General features: G+C 36.6%; 1 protein-coding gene and 1 long non-coding RNA gene across 3 annotated transcripts; one reads left to right on the plus strand and one right to left on the minus strand.

The window, feature by feature from the left end:
- Nucleotides 1–210: 210 nt before the first annotated feature.
- Nucleotides 211–15,345, minus strand: LOC118763380. Its single transcript, XR_004999128.1, has 4 exons — nucleotides 15,278–15,345; nucleotides 14,851–15,184; nucleotides 13,108–13,212; nucleotides 211–1,873 (listed from the first exon to the last, which is right to left on the minus strand). It is a non-coding gene; the product is annotated as an uncharacterized LOC118763380 (long non-coding RNA).
- Nucleotides 15,218–22,349, plus strand: LOC118763379 (zinc finger protein 729-like). Of its 2 annotated transcripts, XM_036502940.1 has the most exons (3): nucleotides 15,250–15,329; nucleotides 15,969–16,027; nucleotides 19,203–22,349. In XM_036502940.1, the coding sequence occupies exon 3, from the start codon at nucleotides 19,272–19,274 to the stop codon at nucleotides 22,209–22,211; it is 2,940 nt and encodes a 979-aa protein (XP_036358833.1). In that variant the 5' UTR covers nucleotides 15,250–15,329; nucleotides 15,969–16,027; nucleotides 19,203–19,271; the 3' UTR covers nucleotides 22,212–22,349. The 2 variants fall into 2 exon arrangements, with proteins under 2 accessions (XP_036358832.1, XP_036358833.1); XM_036502939.1 differs by lacking the exon at nucleotides 15,969–16,027 and having other exon boundaries at nucleotides 15,218–15,329.
- The last annotated feature ends 2,197 nt before the right edge of the window (nucleotides 22,350–24,546 follow it).

A 24,546-nucleotide genomic window follows, 5' to 3' on the forward strand; every position in this document is an offset into this window, starting at 1 on the left:
ACATGAATATATTTTAAATTCATCTCTTGTCAGTATTTTTAAAAATTAGTTGGTTGATTACATATAATTTTGTAAGAGGGGGAAAATGATTGGTAATTGATGAGTATGAATATGATTTAAAGAGACATTTATAGAATGTGAGAAAAGGTCCTCAGCTATGAATCGGGGTCTTGAATTGGGTACTGAACAAGAATCACATAGAAACGATTGTTGTCTTTTTTTTTAGGGACTTTATTGTTAGAAATATTGTTTTATTGACATTCAAAATAACCCGGTTCCCATTCTCTTGAAAATAGTTTCTTTTCAATGAATATCTGTATAAAAATATTTGTATGTTAGTGTGTGTGGATGCATTTGTTACGCTTATGTACATATGTTTATGTATTTATAAGTCGCATACATCTTTGCATATCATATTTTTCAAACATCTTTTGTTTTTTAAAAAAATATTATAGTTTCTTGAAGGGTTTTTTTCTCTAAGACTAATATTTCAGTTTCCATCTAGATAAGAGTATTTGCTGCAGTTATTACAAAAGAGGGAAAAACAAAGAAGCTGTTAAAAGACGTATGATGTATTCTCTAATGACCTGAACACTCTCAAGCATTATATTGTCTTTTGTTGAGGGACATAACTCTGCTTGCCTCAGTTTACCTCACTGACAACATGCTCCACCTATTCTCAAATTTCATAATGAAGATGTTAGAACTAGGAAGGACATCCATTAAAAAAAATGTTCTAACAATAAACATTCCACTCATGCTAGCATTGCAAACAATGGATGTAACAAACAATTGTTTCATCAATGATGATAGTTAAGTCATTGGTGAATTTTCTCTTTCTTATTTTTATATCTCTTCTTCCTTTCCCTTCTGCATTTCCTAACAAAAACTTTGCCACTGACTGCAGCATTTTCAAGAACCTATTCCTGGAAGCCCAGCTTTCAGCTTGGCAATTGAACTGCATATATGACAGATCTGTTACTAGTGGAAATTTGTTAATGCTTTGCAAATTCTGGAAGACAAGCATTTGTGCCTCTATCTGTAGTGCTTCTGTTTAAATGCAAGTTTATGTCATCTACTGCTGTTTCACTTAACACCCTGCAGATTCATTATTGATATTAAACTGCAAGCATTTCAGATTGTTCAAACAGGAAGCAGTCTCCACCAGCTTTTTGCCATAACCATCACCTTATCTTAGTGCCTAAGTGTTTGGCTGTGGAGATGCACATGCTGTGTATTATGTTACCAGAACATTTACATTGCATTTGTCTAAAGTTTAATATAGTGAACAAGGTCTACTCTTTCTCCAGGGTATATAGTTGTTGATACCAGCACTAGGTATCTGCCCATGCTTAAACATAGTGATTCAACTTGAGTGGTAGGGGATCTATATACCTAAGTGACATAGAGAGAAGCCATAAATTGGCCCAAGGAGCACACTAGAGTAGTGGAGGGAAAGGAAGGTGTTGTCTTATTCCTGTTAGATGGTTAATCCACTTTCTATCAATACAGACATACACACACACACACACACATACACATAACTCTTTTAATTCATAAAATATTGTTGCGTCTATCAGCCTGAAACAATTTGTCCTTGAAGTTCAAAGTCTTAGGAGAAACCAGACTATGAAAAATATTCTTCTCTCTCTCTCTCTCTCTCTCTCCATAAAGGAATCATTGCAGAAAATAATTGAAAGTATTAAAATAAAAATATTCGTTTATCTTGAGAATTGCTTATTTATTTATTTGTTGTTGTGTGGTGGATGAATAATTAAAGGACTGAAACAGTGTAATGGGTTCAAGTGTAGCTCTTTGAATCCTCAGTTAAAACACTTCATCTGCCTCATTCAAGTTAATCGGGTATATAACACTGCAATAAAAAACAATATAGCTATCATGCTAAAACTGTTGATAAATCAGATTATGAATGTTGAAAATGTTGCTAGTGAGATTACTCAAACCCATGTTTAGGCAAGATTAATAATTTCTGTGACTTTTTTTAATATATATATAATGTCATGATGTGATGTTCTCATTTATTTTTCAAATTTCTCACCAAAAGAGGAAGAGCCAGGATCTAATTCAATGACAAGGCCTTTTCAGAATTTGGAGAATATCAACTAGGTATTTGTTCATGTATACCTATACCTATATATATATATATATATATATATATCATCATCATTTAACGTCCGCTTTCCATGCTAGCATGGGTTGGACAATTTGACTGAGGTCTGGCGAACCAGACTCCAATCTGATCTGGCAGTTTCTACAGCTGGATGCCCTTCCTAACGCCAACCACTCCAAGAGTGTAGTGGGTGTTTTTATATGCCATCGGCATGAGGGCCAGTTTGGTGGTACTGGCAACGTGCTCAAATGGTGCTTTTTACGTGCTACTTGCGCAGGAGCCAGTCCAGCAGCACTGGCGACGACCTTGCTCAAATATTTCACGTGCCACCAGCACAAATGCTAGTAAGGCGACACGATAACCATCACGCTCAAATGGTGTGCTTAAACGTGCCATCGGCACGAAGGCCAACTTGTTGCTCTGGCAACGATCTATATAATAAATATATATATTATATATATATATATATATATATAATAGAAAATGGATTGAATAACTTGCATAACACTATTTCAATATCAATTCACCAGTAGTAATTCAATAAATATTACAAAATTCCAAATGTCTAACCAATGATATGATCAACCTTGCTGTATGATAATATTTGTTAGCCAATATCCGTACATGAGCTTTGTAAAGCAAACTACAAATTTTAGATTTAAATCAAACATATATATATGCACACATTTTATTTATTTATGCGCCTTTTTCAAGCCTAGCCAGGCTCATGGGCCTGGTTTTCCGGTTTCTATGGCATATGTGTTCCCCCAACTGGACGGGATGCCAGTCCATCGCAGCGTTACTCAAGAAACGGGAAGAATGAATGAGAGAAAGTTGTGGGTTAAAGAGTACAACAGGGGTCGCCACCACCCCTTGCCAGAGCCTCGTGGGGCTTTAGGTGTTTACGCTCGGTCTGCAGATCGAAACCGTGATCCTCTGACCGTGAGTCTGCTGCCCTAACCACTGGGCCATTGCACCTCCACATATGCACACATATGTATATGGATGTATGTATACTTATATGCAAGTATGGATGACATTGCATCTGTAGATCTGTATGTTTTACACTTATACATGTGTACATATACATATATCTGCATGTCTACATGTGTCTGTATATATACTTATAATATGCTAAGCTTCTGACATGTTTTACATATTTTCACACTTATTTCAATGGCCAGTAGGTGTAATTTTCTAATTAGCAGTGTCCTATATGGTTTCTTATGTGCAGGCTAGCTTCTGAAAATTGGTACTAAAGCAGTTTGTTACAGATCCAACTACCCTAATAATTACACTGTATCACAATTTCTTTTTTCTGACCTGGTCAGTAAGTGTTATTTCCTATTTGCTTCTATATAGAAATCAAAGGAAATGACAACTATTCCCTTCAGACTTTACTTTTGGCGACTTGGAGATAAATGTTTCAAAACTGACTGACTTTCCATTACATTTCCAATAGATTCAACAGTGAGTTGCTGAGACAGAAATATTGTTATAGCAAACATTCTGCTCAAAACCACAGATTTGCTCGTCAGTTGCTTGACAATAACAACTTGAGCATGTCCCTTAGTGGTTGACAGTATGTGCATCTTTGATCACGAGCAGAAGTAGTGGGGGAGCATCACAGCCATGTTTTGAAAGGGATTCTTTGGGGTTTGAATAAATGCAACAAAAGCAGTTTGAAGGAAATAACCATTTTTCATACTTTCTAGAGGTAAGCAAATAAGAAGTAACACTTGCTATCCAAGGACAAAAATTACATTACATAGTGTTTAGGTGTAAATCGAAAGCTATTGTCTGGGTAGAGTAACTGCATATTTCTCATCAGATGTTTTCTTTTTTTCCATCTCACCTTATGTTAATAATCTCTGCTGGGCGGCTGATTTCTATTGTATTGTACAATTTTTTAACTCTGTCTCAAATCATTGTGTTTGATCTGTTATATTTGCATTTCATTGAGGTCTTGGCAGGAACATTTCACTAGTATACTTTCATATATTATTGAATATATTACATCTCTGTAACTTGTGTTTTTATCATCAAGATTATCCTTTGCATTGTATATACTACAATGTTTTCTCCTTGACATCATGCTTTATAGGTAGTATATGATATTTTTGGATAGCTGATTATCATGTGGGTGTCATCCTTGGTGGCAATATTACAGAGTTTGCATTGGTTGTCACATCTAGATTGTTTATTTGCATTAGGTATTTCTTGTTGCTGTATTTCAAAATCTCAGTAAAGTGAGAGCTAAATACTGGTTGTTGGTTCAAGAAAGAACTTCTTTGGATAGCTATGTTGCTGTCATTTTGAAAGCTTTCTGGCCACTTTGTCATGCACGAAATTCTGCTAATATGTATACAGTTTTTTATCAGATGACCTACAGTTGTATGAGTTCTCTTTGGATGTATCCCTGATCACCAGTCAGTGGATATTTTTCAAGGGTCTCCTTTCCAACTCATGTTATATTTCTCATGTATGCAGACTTGATCCATAGCTGTGCTTTAACACTTAGTGGTTAATAGATGTTAAAGGGATATGATGTGGCATTTGAAGGTTGTTTGGATCAATGTTAAGCCCTTGCCATCCTGTGTTTCATTTTAGATCTGTATCATTATTGGAAATATATGGAAATTTCTGTTGTTGGTTAACAGTTTGTGGCTTTTAACGTATACTATCTGGATCTCATCTAACATCCAATTGAGCAGCCCAGATGTTATGAGCTCTGGTACAGCAAACACATTGTGAGTTTTTGGAGAAAGTTTTGAAGACCTTATGTTATAATTCAAGTGTTACAATCCTTGGTTACACATTGCATGTTATACATTCCACTGTGAATTATGTTTTCACCCATCCCTAAGTACCTGGAACATTCCCCATAAGATATCACTGAAATAGTCAGGGCATTGATAATGTCATTAAATTGGCTTGTAGTTCTTCCTTGTTTTACAGCCATGTTGAAACATTTATCCTAGCCAATCTCCATCCCTGGATCCTTTGAGGATATTGTTTCACGGCTGGATAGATGCATTTCTTCTGGTTTTGTTTTTCAGATTTTTCAGCAAAGGAGGAAAAATTAGCTTTTAAGTTAGAAACAAGGTTCTTTCATTGGAATTTAGACATCAACTGGGTAGTTGTGTATATATGCATGTACATATGTATGTGCACATCTGCATATATAAACCTCTGTTTTGATGTATCTATGTGTACACATATTCCGTGTGTAAACACTTATTACGTGCTAAACTTCTGGAATGTTTTTTATATTTTCACGTTTCTATTAATTACTTATTGCTGTAATATCCTAATTATCAATGTCCTCTCTGGTTGTGCAACCTAACTTCTCAAGATTGGAACTGAGACAGTTAATTACATAACCAACTTCACTAATAATTATAGGTATGAATTTATAGCTATTGTCCAGCTAGAATACTAGCAGATTGTTCATTAGTTTTGTACAGATGTTTCATTTTGCACTAATCTTTCACATAGGTGCAGGAGTGGCTGTGTGGTAAGTAGCTTGCTTACCAACCACATGATTCCGGGTTTATTCCCACTGTGTGGCACCTTGGGCAAGTGTCTTTTACTATAGTCTCAGGCCGCCAAAGCCTTGTGAGTGGATTCGGTAGGCGGAAACTGAAAGAAGCCCATCGTATATATGTATATATATATATATGTATGTATGTGTGTATATGTTTGTGTATCCGTGTTTATCCCCCGACCATCGCTTGACAACCGATGTTGGTATATTTACATCCCAATAATATAGCGGTTTGACAAAAGAGACTGATAGAATAAGTACCAGGTTTACAAAGAATAAGTCCTGAGGTCGATTTGCTTGACTAAAGGCAGTGCTCCAGCATGGCCGCAGTCAAATGACTGAAACAAGTAAAGAGTAAAAGAGTATAACATCTGCTGGGCAACTGATACTGCTGTGCACAGTGTCTTTCCTTTGCTCGCATCATTATACCTAATATGTTATAGTTGCATTGCACTGAGAGTTTCACAGGAACTTTCCATCAGTATCCTTTCATATAATGTGTGATTATGTTCTTGTACATATCTATCACATCATTTCATTGTCTACTTTTCCATGCTTGCATGAGTTAGACAGAATTTGCTGGAGTAGATTTTCTGCAGCTCGATGCCCTTCATGTCTTCAGTCTGATGAGTAGCCTATACTGCTAGTGCTTTATAGGTGCAAAACCAATGGTCACTCAATGACTGGCCATGACTTTTAACTTTATATATATATTTCTATATCTATCTAATTATTTAAACTAATTTATCCATTACCCATCTCGCCTCTCGTGTATTCATCAACCATCGTGTATTCGCGGTGCACCCGCCCTGCCCACCCCCACCACCAATACCGGATATCCCTATTTTTGCTCCATCCATACCGATGTCGCTTCTCCCACCACCATAATAGGTGTCTACTCTTCGAACCCCCCTCTTCAATACGCTATTTCACCATGCATTACCCCTCTCTTGATATCCTACGTTCTACTTACCTAGAACCTGTCATCATTTCTCTGAACCACCCCTCCCCACTGGTGCTCCCCTATATTTCTGCACCCCCCCCCCACATAAAAAAGCACCATCCGAACGTGGCCGATGCCAGACCCCTCTGGCACCTGTGCAGGTGGCACGTAAAAAACACCCACTACACTTGCGGAGTGGTTGGCGTTAGGAAGGGCATCCAGCCGTAGAAACTCTGCCAGACTAGACTGGAGCCTGGGGCAGTCCCTAGCTCCCCAGACCCCGGTCGAAACCGTCCAACCCGTGCTAGCGCGAAAAACGGACGTTAAACGATGATGATGATGATGATATATATATACGAGCTAAACACCCCCCGTCCAATGGACAGTGTTGAGTTGTCAAACATTTAAACCAAATTTTCTCAAAATAACTTGTCTGACCATCCCATTTTGTGGCATTATTTCAAGCCAGCCGGCTTTTTTGCAAAACTGCACATGCATTTTTCTTGCATATGCATAGTATCGATTATAACAGCTGATGTACTTGCGCATACAAATGCACGTTCCCACGGCTTTATCGATTGCATTCTCAACTGGAATCGATTTTTTTTGTAATTTTTTCAAGACTTATACATGCCCTGATACCGTCAGTATCTACATATCAAATTTGAGCGCAATCGGATGAAGGATGTCCAAGATCCTAGAAGACACACACACAGACAGACAGAACGGATTTTATATAATAAATATATATATACAGGGCTCCTTGATGATGTCAGATCAGCTTGGTCTCTGCATCTTTCAGGAGACTCAGCAAAGAGCAAGTACAAGAATCTCTGTTTATCAAGCTGTCTGTTTATCCACTCTTCTGTATGGATCTGAGTGCTGGACTGTTTACCAGCACCAGATCACTCCAGTCTCGCATGGCTGGACATGTTACTTCATACTGAAATCTTTCTAAGGCCTGGGATCTCCACTTTTGAAACCAGCATCCTTCATTGTCTTTTCTGCTGAGCTGGCCATGTTATTCGGATGGTGGGTAACTGGTACTCTTCAGTGAGATCAAGACTGGAGGTAGGTTTTATGGACATCCAGAACTTTGAACTTTGTTTTCATCATCATCTCAAGCAGTCTTTTATTTTATGTAATCTCTCTTCCAATTGATTGTGCGCCTGGCTGTTAATTGGAAGGTATGGGAGTCCATATGTGATGGTGGAACAGAGCTTTGAAAATGAATGCAGGAGATTGCATGAAGAGAGGAAGAGATGTCATCAAACCCTTGCGGTTGTTGTTCGGATCCACTTTCAGTATCTTCAGTGCCATAGGATCTGCCTATCTTGTATTGGTCTTGTCGCCCATACCTGCTCCAATGAGGAACAATGTGCTGGAGGCAGAAAAGGATAATCTCTTGGATTGATACTGTCATCACCTTTGACAGGCCATTGTAAGTAATTAAAAAGACAAAATGAACATATGTACACAAACACACACACATATATATGACAGGTTTTGTCTGCCTGGGGCTATAGTAGAGGATACTTTCCCAAGGTACCATGCAGTGGAACTGAACCTGATATCACATGGTTGGGGTGTGACTTAACCATACAGCTATACTTGTGCCTATGAACTTCTTTCAATGCTGATAGCTCTTAATACTAGAGGAAATGAGTGAATTGATCATTTGTATGGCCAAGCTAAAATATACAGCTCAGCTGTATTTAATTGCAAGCAGGTTCCATAGGTAGAAAAGTATCTTTGCAAGAAACTTTCAAAATATAAACTATAATCTATATAGGCGCAGGAGTGGCTGTGTGGTAAGTAACTTGCTTACCAAGCACATGGTTCCGGGTTCAGTCCCACTGCATGGCACCTTGGGCAAGTGTCTCATGGTACCTTGAGCAGCTGTCAAGTGTCTTCCATAGCCTGAAGCTAACCAAAGCCTTGTAAGTGGATTTGGTAGACTGAAACTGAAAGAAGCCCGTCGTATATGCTGGTGTGTTTACGTCCCCGTAACTTAGTGGTTTGGCAAAAGAGACTGATGGAATAAGTACTGGGGTCGATTTGCTCGATTAAAGGTAGTGCTCCAGCATGGCCTCAGTCAAATGACTGAAACAAGTAAAAGAGTATAATCTCTTCACAAGCTGTCATCATAATTTGTTTTTCTGTGCTTTAAGAGGTCTGTTGCTTGAGTCTGAACCAGGATCTTTTCACCTTAAATTCTTGTTCATATTATTTGCTTCTCTGTGGCATTCTTCTAAAGGACCAAATAATTGGCAGACATCTCTGAATGAAATGTACTAGTATATCACCAGTTAACATTCACTTTTCCATGGTTGCATGAGTCAGACATAATTTGTTGAGGGAAATTTTCTATGGCTGGATACTCTTCCTGTCTCCAATTGTCACCTGTTTTCATTGAAGGTACTATTTCCCATTGCCAGACATGTTTTCCAAAGAAACAGAAAATGAACAACTCCACTTGTATGATATTTATGCTTGTTTCCGACCATCACATAATACCAAGACAAGGCTACACACACACACATATATAGCATCATTATCATTAACGTCTGCTTTCCATTCTGGCCTGGATTGGTTGGTTTCACAGGAGCTGACAAAGCAGAAGACTGCACCAGGCTTCAGTACTTGTTTTGGCATGGCTTTTTTTTTACAGCTGGATGCCCTTCCTAACATCAACCACATCACAACAGGCTTCTTTCAGTTTTTATCTTCCAAATCTACTCACAAATCTTTGGTTGGCTTCAGGCTATAAAAAGACACTTAGCTGCTCAAGGTACCATGCAGTGAAACAGAACCTGAGACCACATGGTTGGGAACCATACTCGTCAACCACACAGCCTTGTCTGTGCCAGTTTTTTAATTGAAAAAATTGTTTCTTTGCTTATGGGGTTTATAAGCTCAACATAGCAAAATAACAAATTTGTTATTTATACAGTTTCTTATTTCTTTATTGCCCACAAGGGGCTAAACAAAGAGGGGACAAACAAGGACAGACAGAGGGATTAGATTGATTACATCGACCCCAATGTGTAACTGGTACTTAATTTATCGACCCCGAAAGGATGACAGGTAAAGTCAACCTTGGCGGAATTTGAACTCAGAACGTAATGGCAGACGAAATGCCGATAAGCATTTCGCCCGGCGTCCTAACGATTCTGCCAGCTCGCCGCCTTATTTATACAGTTTCTACTATTCTGAATGATGAACAATATTTCTAAATGGTACTTGTTGTTCAACTCTGATTGATGAAGGTTATGATCAAAGAGGTTCTAGTTGCGAGCTAATTTTTAGTATATCTAGGATAACATTTTTAATTTGTTAAGGCAGATTTACATATTTAAGAATTCCGATGCTATTTGTAGCAATTTGAGAGATTGCAAATTTGGTTGGACATGGTACATAGAGCTTAGTGACTGGGATTATTGAGGGTTATGTTAGAAGAGATGTAACCATTCCTTTCCAACTCACATGAATCCATAACACTTTGTGCTCCAAATCAATTTAGTGTTTAGTGTCAATGAAATAAACTTCTCTCTGAATAGCATATTTGTCTGTTTTATGTTACATCACGGAGAAAATCTAGTAAAAGTGGAAGAACTGACTGTTATTTTAAACATTTGTTATATTTCGTGTATACCCAATTATTATCTGCAGAGGCAACAAGTGTTTTGGGAAATGTGAGAAACAGTATGAAAAATACTCAGTAAAAAGATAGGCAAGCCTAAGAGCTCATTATTCTTCTCTTTTTCTATTTTGTCATGATGAAAGTATCAAAGCTTTTATCATATTTCTGTTGAAATATACTACTGTTGTCTCAATTAAATTTGAAAATTCTGACTGATATAGTAAAATAACATTGTTTTCCAAATGCCAACTACTTTACAGTGTATGCATCCAGTCCACACTGTAAAGTGGTTGGTGTTTGGAAGAGCATCCAGCTGTAAAAACCTTGCCAAAACTGACCTTGCTTGTGCTGGTGCCAATGTAAAAAGCACTCAATCCACTCTGCTGGCTGGTTGGTGTTAGGAAGGGCATCCAGCCATAAAAAACCCTGCCAAAACAGAAGTCTGGTGCAGGCTCCTGTCAAACCTTCCAACCCATGCCAGCATGGAAGGTGGACGTTATAAGATGATGATGAAGCTAGCGTTTGGTACTCAAATTAGCATGAAATTTTGATGGATGATTTTAATTTAGATCAGGAAGTGTTTAGCATAGAGGTTGGTTAGTGTCAGGAGTTGAAAATTTGAGAACTATTCCTTGAAGAGTTGTGCTGATAGGAATTAACCTTTTTGTTACCATATTTCTGTCAAAATACTCTTCATTTATTTCAATTAATAATGAGAATAATGAAAAATTTATCAAAATAGCAATGGTGTTTGAAACAGAAATGAACATAAAATTTTGATGGAAGGTCTTACTTGAGATAACTTTAAAACAGAACTTGTGTCAAAGGACCAATGGCAGTTTGAGACAGATTGGTATCAAAAGGGTTAATGTTTATTTATATAAATGTGGGAATTAGATTTTTCTTGTTCCACTAAAAAATTATAGCTTACTATTTTTCTTCTTTGGTTAATTTCTTTAGGTTAACTTGCCATTTGTATTTATATATTTTTATTCTTTGATTTCCTGCATAAAGACAGGTTTTATAAGGTGCAGGCATGGCTGTGTGGTGAAGCTTCCTTTGGAACTCTGCAGTTTCAGGTTCAATCCTACTGTGTAACATCTTGGGCAAGTGTCTTCTACAATAACCCTGTGATGCCCAATGCCTTATGATTGTATCAGATTGAAAGAAACTGAAAGAAGCCTTTCATTTGTGTGCATGTGCATGTGCCCCCATTGCTGCCTTAAAATCAATGTTTGTTTACATTCCTGTTATACAGCAGTTCAGCAAAAGAGACTGATAAAATAAATTCCAAATTTTAAAAAGAAAAATATACTGGGGTGCATTTGTTTGACTAAATCCTTCAAGGCAGTGCTCCTGCATGGCCATAGTCTAATAACTGAAACAAGTTAAAAGAAAACGATAGTATAACATTTTGAACAAAGCATTTTTTTTTTTGAAAAATTAACTTATCTAACAAATTATGAAAAATATGGGATTTATTTATTTAAAAAAACCTGTATTCACATATTTTAGCTTGTAGTGTAGCTCGGAGATATCCTCACTGTTTGAGAGATATATTAGAAATGATGTCTTTGATAGCAACCATCTTTTGGCTACTATTTGGACCCTGTTGTGTCCACTGCTCTGATTGGTTGGCATTGGTGCGAACTAAGTCAAGAGACAAACTGCACCAATGCCGACCAGTCAGAGCAGTGGACACAACAGGGTCCAAATAGCGGCCAAAAGATGGTTGCTATCAAAGACCACATGATTTCTAATTACCAAGCTACGCTTCAAGCTATCTGACTTGGATAACTTCACCATGATGTGTTGCTGTGACAAAATAAATATCGCACTGTTAGATACCTTGATGATATTTGCAGACATTTATTGGGCTTCATTAAATTACGGAAGTTAATTGATGAATGCATTAAATGTTTTAGTTAGGAATGGTAGTAGGAAACTATCTATCTATTGTCAGTCTCATACAGTTTAGACCTCGTATGAAATACGAGGTTTCAATGCCCCTATTCTTTGGCGTGCTTCTTCAGTAAGACGAACTGACATCTTCACTTCTTTGGGTCTCTTTGACAAATAGTCTTCGAAACCGTTTTCGTGCATCGGTTGTCTTCCCAGCGAAGTAAACTCCACTTGAAGGCATCACATGGACCATAAGACATCTGTGTTTTAACAATATCAGAGAAGCCTTTTTCTCTGCAAGCATCTTGAAACTTTACAGATATGATGGAATCGTTAGCACGCTGGGTGAAATGCTTAGCGGTATTTTATCTGTCGCTACATTCTGAGTTCAAATTCCACCGAGGTCGACTTTGCCTTTCATCCTTTTGGGGTCGATTAAATAAGTACCAGTTACGCACTGGGGTTGATATAATCGACTTAATCCGTTTGTCTCTCCTTGTTTGTCCTCTCTGTGTTTAGCCCCTTGTGGGTAGTAAAGAAATAGGTATTAAATACCTATTAAATAGGTATTTCGTCTGCCGTTACGTTCTGAGTTCAAATTCCGCCGAGGTCGACTTTGCCTTTCATCCTTTTGGGGTCGATAAATTAAGTACCAGTTACGCATTGGGTCGATGTAATCGACTTAATCCCATTGTCTGTGTTTGTTTGTCTCCTTTGTGTTTAGCCCCTTGTGGGTAGTAAAGAAATAAGATATGATGGAATCTATTGAATTAGAGTGAATCCTATTCGTTTACCTGATCAAAATGTATGCATATACCAAGCTGCTTTTTCTGGTGACATTAGTGATAGAAATATCATTTGTAACAAACAGCTCACAAAAAGGAAGACTAAATTGTGGGCGTAACCATAATTTGAACTTACTTCCATGAAATTTGACTTACCACTTAAATTAATTAGAATGAACTGATACGTTGATTGCAGCTGATGATGCACACACCAGCAGGAAACTCTGATCTAGTTTTCTGTTAAAACCGTTTATTTCATTTCTTTGAGGAAAAACAAGCAGAAAAGAAGCAGTAGAGTGAAAACTACTGATAGTACAAGAGTGGCAGAGGTAGAGATAGAAAGAAAGGAAAGACAATAAAAGAGAGATAATAAAGGATAGAGAAGTATGGGACAAAGCAAAGGAAAAATAAGTAAATGGGAGAAGTATGGAAGAAGGATTTGAATTAGTAAGGTGTTGAGAGGAAAGAGAAATAAAGTGACAAGGGGAGTGAATGAAAGAAAGGAAAAACTGGAAAAACGTTCGATAGAGGAGCATGAAGTAGAACAGTAAAATAAAGAATTTCAGTCTTGTGGTGGTAATGGACAAACAGACGATAACTATGTACAATGTGAAAGATCGCACATTTCGTATAATTGCGAAAAATCTCTTTGAAAATATTTGGTTCTGTCAGAAGTTTCAGCTGCATGAATACACATACATGCAGTGAATTTAATGTATGAATTTTTGACTAAATTAAATTAAGAAAGCTGACAGAAGGGGAAGTTTTTCGGTTACATACATACATATCAATATGTTAGTAACATTATTAAAATTGCAAAACCTTTGAAAGCATAACATTTACATTCATACAAAGGCCACTGTGAAGAGGATGAGAGCGAACTGGTTCTGGATGACTGATGAATTATGTTATGAAGAAAATATAATTAACATTTTTGGATCTTTTCGGTTTGAACGGCAGTTTTTAACATAATTTCTAGGTAACTAAAAAAATTTAAACTTCGTATACTGGTAGAATGTGTTTATAAAACATCTTTTTCTCTTGGCTTTATTGAGAAAATTCTATAGTTTATAAGATATTTGTTGTTTTTTTTCTGCAATTTCGACCAATCACTGACGTCTATTGAGGTAAAAAAAAAACATTCTGTGCCGTATGAATATGTCCCTCGTTTAAGAAACAGATTGGGTTTATTTACATTTCTGAAGAAAAATGATCCCCTTCCCCCCACCCCTAACCCTAAAACAGATTGAAATGCAATAGATCGATACTAGGGTCATAATTATGGGTGACAATTTCATATAACACCGCTAGAAAAAACTGCCGGTCAAATCGAAAAGATCCACATTTTTGATAAGCTTTCGCATTTGTTCAGAAGGATAGTAAACGACATGGAAACCAGTTTTAAGATACGAAAAGGTTTTAAAATATTTAATACAATTAATTAATGATTTAAATATTTAGTGTAAATTGTTAGAGTGACGGGGAAAAAATGCTTCGCAGTATTTAGTTCGAAGTTCCGCTAAGATCGATGTTGTCTTTCATCCTTTTGGGCTCGATAAAATAAATATCAGTTGAGCACTGGAGCCAATGTAATCGACTAGTCCACACCCCCAACTCCAAATTTTCAGGCTTTGTCTCTATAGTAGGAAGAAATATTTAGTGTAATTCCTACAGTTTGATTTTTTTAAAGTATTCAGACATTTTCAAAAAGAGGAAAGCAAACCGTTTCAAAATTAATGTTTGTTCCCGTTATTCAGGTAGTTTATAGATGCGTATTTTAAAATGAAATAAGAATTTATGATGCCAACACTGATGTTGAACAAACTTCAATTCTAAATGTTTAGCGCTAAGATTCTTGTATTTTTAGAGGCGGGTAGTGAACAATGAGTAACTGGATACCTTTTTCTTCTGGTTTTAGTCTTTCATTATCCCATCCATATCAATGATGTATTAAAAAAATTCTAAATTGACACAATACTTGGCCCATACTTTATTTTATCAATCACAAAAGGGTGAAAAGTAAAAGACGAATAGGGTGGGTTTTGAACTCGGAACATAAAGGGCTGTAACTAAATGTCATAAGGCATATTTTTTCTCGGCACTCTTACGATTCCGGCGGTCAGGTTTTAAAGCGAACACACTTGGTTGCTTTGTGTCATCCCTTTCACTTGAAAATATCGATCTAAATTCGTTTCTCAGCATTAGATTTGCTTCTCCATAGTTTCAGACGTAACTTTATATTAAGAAAAAGAAAGGAGAAAAACGTCAACGTTTATTTCTGGTCTGTTAAGATATCAAAGGAATTCAAACGGAAGACGCTGCTTACATTGGAGATGGTTGCGTCAACAAACGGCACGAAAGCGTCAGATAGAGAAAAGGTAAACGTGATAAAATTATACTTTCATTTAACTTAAAAGGTATCAAAGAACAAAAACACCACTGTGAAATAAATTTAAGGAATATAGGTTTTGTTCCTCAGGCGGAAGCTCTCAAGGAACAGATAATATTCGTGTATGCCATTTGGTTCAGCAACATCTGAACTACCACGTGAATTATTTTGTTGCAATTTATTTTCTTGCTCGTCTCTTTAGAATGCGATAAAGCTTGCAAAGAGATGGGTAAACATAGAAAATCAAACGTTTGGTTACAATTTCTCTATTGAAAATATGTTGCTTATGATACATATATCAAAGACGTATTTTCAGTGTTTCAGTTTAAACCCAGAATTGGGTGAATTTAGTACTACAACAAGTATTTAAAAATTAATGTACACACTAGGCCTAAAATTTAATGTAAATCAAATCTAAAACTAATAGAAAATGTAAAAAAAAAAATCTTACATTATTATTTTATTAGAGTATAATCTGTAGTGCAGTTTCAATTCCCACTTGTTGCCTTTTCTAATTTTACGCATTAACAATAGTGAGAAGGTTATGAATACCCAAAATCATTTATGTACTGCGATTTTCTCTGCTCACTACCGCCAGTATTTTACATAATGTCCTGTATTTTTGTAGATTTGGATTTAACATTAACATATAAAGAAAGGAGGTCATTAAACAGCTTATATATTCAGGTGAATGGAAATTGTTTTGAAACATCAATCCCAATAGAAGTTTCTTTGCTTCCTGCTTAAATACAATGCATACACTTCCTCATAAGTTGTTGAAGTTTCACAAGTTAGTTGAGTAGCTCTTTCTATACAGAATTAGTACCGTAAATCTTCGAGTATAGTCCGCACTTGAGTATAATACGTAGGGGATTTTTAGGGAGCTGTACCTCGGAAAAGCCTAAACCTTGTGTACAATACGCACCCCTTCTCTAACTTGAGTTAAGGAGTTCTATATAACGTCCTTGGTTTGAAAAATGTATACGATAACGTCCTTTATCATTATTGTATAAATAACATAATGCAAACGTGTAGCTTTTTTGTGCATCTTTAACCTCGTATATAGTACGCACTAGGGATTTTGACCTTCAAATTTTGGGGAAAAAATGCGGATTTATGATACTCAACATGATCTTCAGAAGAAAGCAATGCATTTGCGTCATTGCTGAGCCCAACTTAGGAATCCTCTTTCAAAAAAAAATTCAGCTGGCATTGCTGTACCCACTTTTTCACGGCTATTTTCTCTCGTCTGCGTAATCAAATCGTTTTCCAGAAATCTGTCCTTCATTGGACCGAACCGGTGGAAGTCACATGATGCCAGATTCAGGCTCTTTTACTTGTTTCAGTTATTTGACTACGGCCGTGCTGAAGCAGCGCTTTTAGTCGAGCAAATCGACCCCAGGACTTATTCTTTGTAAGCCTAGTATTTATTCTATCGTTCTTTTTTGCCGAACCGCTAATTTTCGGGGACGTAAACACACCAGCATCGGTTGTCAAACGATGTTGGGGGGACAAACACAGATATACAGGCACATACATGTGTGTATATATATATATATATATATATATATATATATATATATACACACACACACACGTCTTCTTTCAGTTTCTGTCTACCAAATCCACTCACAAGGCTTTAGTAGAAGACACTTGCCCAAGGTGCCACGCAGTGGGACTGAACCCGGAACCATGTGGTTAGTAAGTAAGCTACTTACCGTTCAGCCACTCCTACGCATAGGCTGTACAATAAGAGACTTCTCACCAATTTTTCCGATGGATTGACTTGTTGTCAAAGATGTATGTGTGTGGTCACTATTATGGTGAATGTAGATCGTTTTCAGATTCTTGTTCGGTCTCTTCTTCCTAAAAGCTTCTCTAAGCTTTTTAAGTGTATCAATGTATCATTAGCTGTTCGTAGTACAGCCATGTTCTAGGAAATCAAGGAAACAAACACCCTTGTCATCTAGTTAAACTGCCATAAAGGTGGCATGCTGGCAGAATTGTTAGCACGCCGGGCGAAATGTTAAGCGGGATTTCGTGTCCTCACGTTCTAAGTTCAAATTCCGCCAAGGTCGACTTTGCCTTTCATCTTTTCGGAGTCGATAAAATAAGTACCAGTTGAATACTGGTGTCAATGTAAGGCTCCGTCGTTGGTTTGTCGCAGTAATAATTTTGTTGTTATTTAACCTCAAATCAACCCTAATACAGCAAACCCATGTTGTTATAAAAACATCTCTGGTTATTAAAGAAGAGTTTTGTTAGGGGAGTGGACCTGGAAGTTGTTGTTCGCAAACAGCAGCAGTAATTTTCTTCCGCTGAATACACATCATTGATTGGTTAAAATTACCCAAATACGACAACTTTAACACGAAATAACTTCTAAAATACAAAAAATTTTGTCAAAAACGTTAAGAGTAAACCCTGTTCTATGTGACACATTTTACCAGTATCCGAAGTTTCAACGTGCTTAATTAAAAAATCTGGCCGTCAAATTGAAAAGATCCCAATGTAATCGAGTTACCCGCTCCCTCAAATTTCGGCCTTGTGCCTATACTAGAAAAGATTTACTTACGTAATTTGTTTGAATTGTACGCGCTGTAGAGAAACTAAACATAGAGGGGATAAACAAGGACAAACAAAGGGATTAAGTCAATTATATCGACCCTAGTGCGTAACTGGTACTTATTTAATCGACCCCGAAAGGATGAAGGGTAAAGTCGACCTCGGCGGAATTTGAACTCAGAACGTAACGGCAGATGAAATACCTATTTCTTTACTACCCACAAGGGGCTAAACACAGAGGTGACAAACAAGGACAGACAAACGGATTAAGTCGATTACATCGACCCCTGTGCGTAACTGGTACTTATTTAATCGACCCCGAAAGGATGATAGGCAAAGTCGATCTCGGCGGAATTTGAACTCAGAGCGTAGCGGCAGACGAAATACTGCTAAGCATTTCGCCCGGTGTGCTAACAATTTTGCCAGCACGCCGCCTTACTTTTAATAAAATATTCTTTTCTCCTCTGGGCACAAAGCCCGAAATTTTTGGGGTGGGGGCTAGTCGATTAGATCAACCTTAGTACACAACTGGTACTTAATTTATCGACCCTGAAAGAATGAAAGGTAAAATCGACCTCGGCGGAATTTGAACTCAGAACGTAACGGCAGACGAAATACCACTAAGCATTTCGCTTGGCATGCTAACATTTCTGCCAGTTCGCTGCCCTACTTTTAATAAAATATTGAAAACAAGCCAACGGCAGCATACATAACCCGCACTTGTTTATGATCTAAATGAAAAATTATCCTAAATAAATGAAAGTTAAACTTCTATTTGCCTGTCAGCTTTTTGCAATGAGTGAATGACAACAAAATCATAGTGATAGTGCACCACCCTAGTGGCAATCGCGGTAATACAAAACATCACAATCAGAAATACGAGTTTTACAATACTTTATGGCAATTCTCTTGGATAAAATATAAATAGCAATACAGTTGATCTGAGAGAAGATAACCATCGTTTACGGTACTCCCATAAATGAGTTTATGATAAATTTACGATTTCATACTTTATTCCAGTATGACACAATATTGCATTTACATGTGTAAAATTTATATATCTTTCCCCACAAAAACTACGCCAGTATATCTTTTAATAAGCGTATAATGAAACCTATTAAATTTGTTTTATTTTCCAAAAAAAAAAAAAAAAAAGGTCAATGTGAAATGGGAATGCGTCTTAATTGAGAGTGCATCTTGTACTCCAGCAAATACGATACCTTAATTTTTTTTTTAAGTGATTGCTGAGTAGTAATAGTTATTTTTGAATCTTCTTATAGATGTAATTGTTTTCCAGATCGGAAGGACTTCGTTGAGTTTCAAATGTAATCGGTGCGATGAGAAATTCCGAACTTTCATATCTTTAATGAAACACAGAAACGTTCCGTCCAAATATAATGACCGAAAATGCGGGGATATTTTGCCGAAGATTTGCCTTTCAGCCAGTATGGTTGACTTTTTAAAACACAATCGAAATATTAAACTATTCCAGTGCAAGACATGTCAGAAAGACTTCTCTCATATTACTTACTTCTTGGTTCATTTACGAATTCATAGCAAACAAGCTCCCTACATATGTGATTACTGTTCTAAAACATTTATTATTGGCTTGAATCTTCAGAGGCACCTGGAGAGTCACAAGACAGATGTTCTGCATCTCCCTAAATGCGAAAGCTGTTCAAATGATATTGATAAACTTATGAAGTTATTTAAAGTCGATTCTTATTCAAATTGTTGTCGGTGCCCTTTCTGTTATAAAAATATTAAAGCTGATAAAAATTTCACGGTAGCACATTTAAGAAGTCACTTTCCAGAACACTCCACTTGTGCCAAATGTAACTTCAGAATTATCCATTACAAAAAGATAATGAGAAAGTTGAAAACAAAAGTCCTTTTACAAAGTACCCATCGCTCGCTTAAGAGAATAGGTCGAACGGGTATTTCCGTGATAGAATGCGAACGCTGTGGTGAATGGTTCAAGCGGAACCAGCTTGCAATACATTTAATCTCCCATTCAATGGAGCAACTTCACTGTATGTATTGTGATGTAATCTTCAGAAGTCGTTATTTACTAAAGAAACACGAGGCAACTTGTGAAAATAAAGATGTAATTGCTAAATCAGAAGGAATGTCTATGAAATCGGACTTGCTAAAAGAGAGAAACAACCTCAAGCAATGTCCTTTTTGCTCCCAAATTTTTTTATCTTTCACAACGTTGAAAATGCACTTACCGACTCATGCAGAAAACTATGCTTTGAAACCAGATTTTGAATCATTAGAAGAGGATCCAGACGAAACAAATTTGGAAACAAGCTCGGAACGTATCCGAGCCCTCAGTTGCATAAATGGTGAAACCAAGACTAACGGGTCTAGTGTGAGGAATTTAAAACCAAATGCGTTTAACCACTGTAGTTTTTGCTCAGCTATTTGTCAAAATGTACCAGAACGGAAACTTCATGAAATGGACCATTACGAGATTCCAGCATCTTATTCTGAATTTTACTCGAATGAATATAAAATTCAACATCACTCAAATTTGCTTTATCAGTGTAAATATTGCAGGAAAGTTTTCATGAGCGCCTGCAACTTTAATTCCCATATAGACTGTCACTTTAGTAAGCCGCCATTTTATTGTAAAGTCGGCCGCGAAGTTTTTACGAGTCCAGACGGTTTTGACCACGAGAAAGACCACTCGATATTACAAACTAGAGATAATTCTCATGCTGTTTCATCCAGTTCTATCCGTTTGTGTGAAATATGCGGAGAAATTTTCCATAATCTAAATATTTTCAAAAAACATTTAAAATCTCATGAAATGAAGTGTATTAATTGTTCGACGCCCTTTTCCACAGATAAATCGCTTCATGACCACATGAAACATTTAGTACCAATAACAGGCGATAACGATCGATCAAGACCTGCTCCTCCGAGAGAGAACATAGATGTCGAATTAACTTTAGCAAATGCCAAGAACAACAGGTTTCCGAAAGCCGAGACATACACTTTTTCAGGTCCAGATAAAAGAAATCTTTCTGTCTCATCCCAAGGTTATGAAACTGGTCTGGATTTTGTTCCTTTCTATAAAAATAGACCAAACTTAATTCCATCTTCTCCGTATCAATTCGAACCACCCAAAGTTTCCAGTTTTTGTGAGAGACGACTTCTACAAACCGGAAAGAATACAAATTATTATAACCCACTGCTGTTGCAAAAAAACAAGAGCGATAGTAATTTTTCAGTGGCTGGCAGCAATGGTTTCTCTCGCTTTAATGATGGAAACGAAGCATATAGACCCAAGCCAACTCGCGTGAATATCAATTGTAATTTTTCTAGTCGAGAGGAAATAGGTCTTCCCCACAAAAGTGTTAATAGCCCAGTAAATGAAAACTTAGGTATGGATAACTTTAATGCTTTCAAATCTATGAACACTGTTGCTGCATTTGAGCCACTCAAAATAGAACCGACTAACTCCCGGTATCAGAATCATTATTCTTGCAGCAGAAATAAACTAGAATCATCAAATATTTTTGATAATAAACAAGAATGTGGTTTAATTTTAGACATTCCATTTGATAAATATCCCAACGCTTTAGACTTCAGGGATGAAAACCAACTTAATAATCAGAAAGAAAATGAAAACAACTCAGTTTTGATTCAAGCAGGTTCAAGCTCCACTGGAATGTCTCACTTTAAGGAAAACAATTGTTTAGTTATTGATACAAATGATAGTAGCTTAGAGCAAAGTATTTGTGAAAATTGGGAATCTAAACAAAAGGGAAAAGATTCTGATAAATTTCAGCTGAAAGAGCACACTGCATTAGTATCGGCTTCTCCATTGCAAAAACATCCGAGTAAGAGATATCAACCGGCTGATATCTACTTTTCAAAATCCAGCACAATAAAGGAAGAGTTAGGATGTCTGTCGAAGTCTAAATCAAAAAATATCTACAGCGAGTATAATTTTCCAAAATATTCGATTTCACTTGAAAACAAATCACTATATGCTACTTCTCAATCCAACAATTGTCAAGATAAAGAAAGTACCTGTCAAAACAGAAGGAATTTCTTAAAAATTCCCGAAGTACATTCAAACTGGAACAATAACGGAAACATATCAGAAAAATTGATGATTACAAAAATGTCCAAAACTCCAATAAAAAAGGGTGACGCTGGCTGTCATGCGTCAGTGAATGAAAACCACTTCAGTGACGCGAATAACAATACATTATGCGACAATCTGACAGATTACACACACACTACGTTAGCGACATCTTGTGATCGCGAAGAAAACTTTTCTTTTATATAACATCCCAATCCAAACTAGCTGCCTTCGTTAGGTAACAAAGAAGAGGGATAACAACTTAAGGACTTTAAAGTTTATCGGAATAGATAAACAATATATTTTTGTTTGATTCTCTATAACGGTGTCTTTTTTTCAGCCTGCAAAATATACGGTATTTTCTTTTAATATTCTTTGAGTTTGAATCAAAATAATCCGATGAAATTAGTAAGGAATAATAATCAGATGATTAATTATGATTTTAAGAGTGAATTTATTTTGTTTTGTGAAATATTTTGGAATATTACATTTTTGTATTTGGTTTGTAAAATTCTTGATGTAAACTCGTGTGTAGAGAGAAATTTTGCTACACCTCAGGACGGTTATTACGCCAATAATGAACACGCGTCCTGATTCTATTTTACTTCTTTATTATTCGTCAATTGGTTAGCTATTTAACCAACTAACTAATCGATCGTTTTATTAATCATTCAATTAAGCTGAGAAGGTATGGTCGTCGAAGAGGTCGCGAATGGCGACGAATAAACTTGGGCAAACACAACTGATTAATCAAACAATCGACTAGTTAGTTGGTTAAACAGCTAACCAATTGAATAATAATAAAGAAATGAAATTGAGTCAGAGCATGTGACTATTATGGACATAATGACCCTTCCCCAAAACGCCAAAATATTTTGGAATAATTGTTTATCAAACTTGCGCTTATATATTTGTTTTGCAAGATTCCTGATGTGAAATTGTGGGCTGAAACATAATTCAGGATGGTCTTTTTTGGCCAAATACACACACACCTCTGTAAATGTAATATGTGACAATTATTCGGTAGCCATGATAAAACTCCGAGTTTCGGATATCAGGGTGGAAATCCACACCCCATCTCTTCAGTTATCCGGCCATCAGAAAAAATGCTATGAAAATGCATTTTCATAGCATTTTTTCCGATGGCCGGATAACTGAAGAGATGGCGGCGTGGATTTCCACCCTGGTATCCGAAACTCGGAGTTTTATCATGGCTACCGAATAATTGTCACATATTACATTTACAGATAAATTCCTTTATTTATATTCGTCTTTCACTTCAAGGACAGTAAAATAATAATAATAAAGCTGAAGTGAAGAACGAATCACTAGCTTAACTAGAGGGGCTGCTACTTTGGTTTGCGATCTACGTGTCAGGAAGCTACTTTTGTATGCGATGTTACACGTTCATATCTATGTGTATACGTAGGTATACGTCGGCATGAGTTCGAATTCCACCGCTGCCACCATGTTATGTATTCCTTTGGTTCGTTTTGGGATAATAACTCACTGAAGGCATTATTATGATTATGCGTGTTTATTTACTTGGCATGTTTACAAACTGTATATGTATAGCGGAGTGATACACGTTGTGCGTATCGGCCTTAGACACAGTTCATACTGTTTACTAGATGCACTTAACGAAATAGTACTAATAGTGGGGATGTATTCGTATACCTACGTATACACATAGATATGAACGTCTAACAGCGATTTACTCTTTATATTGCGATATACCAGAGAAGTTATACTTATCAACAACAAGGATAACACCAGTATCGGTTTCGAGAGAATGTCTAGTTAGAGAGTATGAAGCATAAGTTCGTTTTAAATTTGCTTCTTTCTAATTTCTTTTTAATAGTAAAATGTATAAAATTTTTTTTTTTTTTTTTTAGTTTTCTAACTGATATTCGTTTGATTTCCTCATAAAATTTTAGTAAACTTGTTTCAAATCTGCTTCATTTTAATTTTTTAAAATATATGTATAAAAATGTAAGAATGTTTTACTTAAAGCCATAATAAATAAATGAAACGTGTAGATCGCTTACTAAAGTGGAATTTGACTCTTGTAGATCACGTTAGCTACGTAGATCGCATACCAAAGAGCACCTTAGAGGGGGAAGTCCGCTATGGGTGGCATCACTTTTGGATCTGCTGTATTTTTTTTTGGGGGGGGGGTCAAGATAAAGGGACATCCCGGGCGGCACACACTCTAGCTACGCTAATAGAACGAATATATTGTGTGTGGGGAAAAAATCCCGAAATAAACACTTAAATTTTGTTTCTGCCCCGATGAGATGGCAATTATTTTTGTTCAAATAAAAAGTTTTGTACACTAATATAAATCTTTGAAATACATTGTATTACATTTTTCTTATGTTTATTTGTATCTATGTCTTCTTATATATACATATACATGATATAAGAATTTTTATGTAAACTTAGGCGCAGGAATAGCTTGCTTACGAACCACATGGTTCCGGGTTCAGTCCCACTGCGTGGCACCTTGGGCAAGTGTCTTCTACTAGCTTTGAGTGGATTT

This window comes from Octopus sinensis, linkage group LG5 (genome assembly GCF_006345805.1).
Source record: "Octopus sinensis linkage group LG5, ASM634580v1, whole genome shotgun sequence".
NCBI lineage: Eukaryota > Metazoa > Mollusca > Cephalopoda > Octopoda > Octopodidae > Octopus > Octopus sinensis.

Excerpts from the sequence above, each read along its gene's own strand:
- LOC118763379 (XM_036502939.1), top strand. The coding sequence starts at position 15,285 with ATGGTTGCGTCAACAAACGGCACGAAAGCGTCAGATAGAGAAAAG. Across the intron at positions 15,330-19,202 it reads AAGCGTCAGATAGAGAAAAG|ATCGGAAGGACTTCGTTGAG; the intron begins GTAAACGTGATA and ends ATTGTTTTCCAG.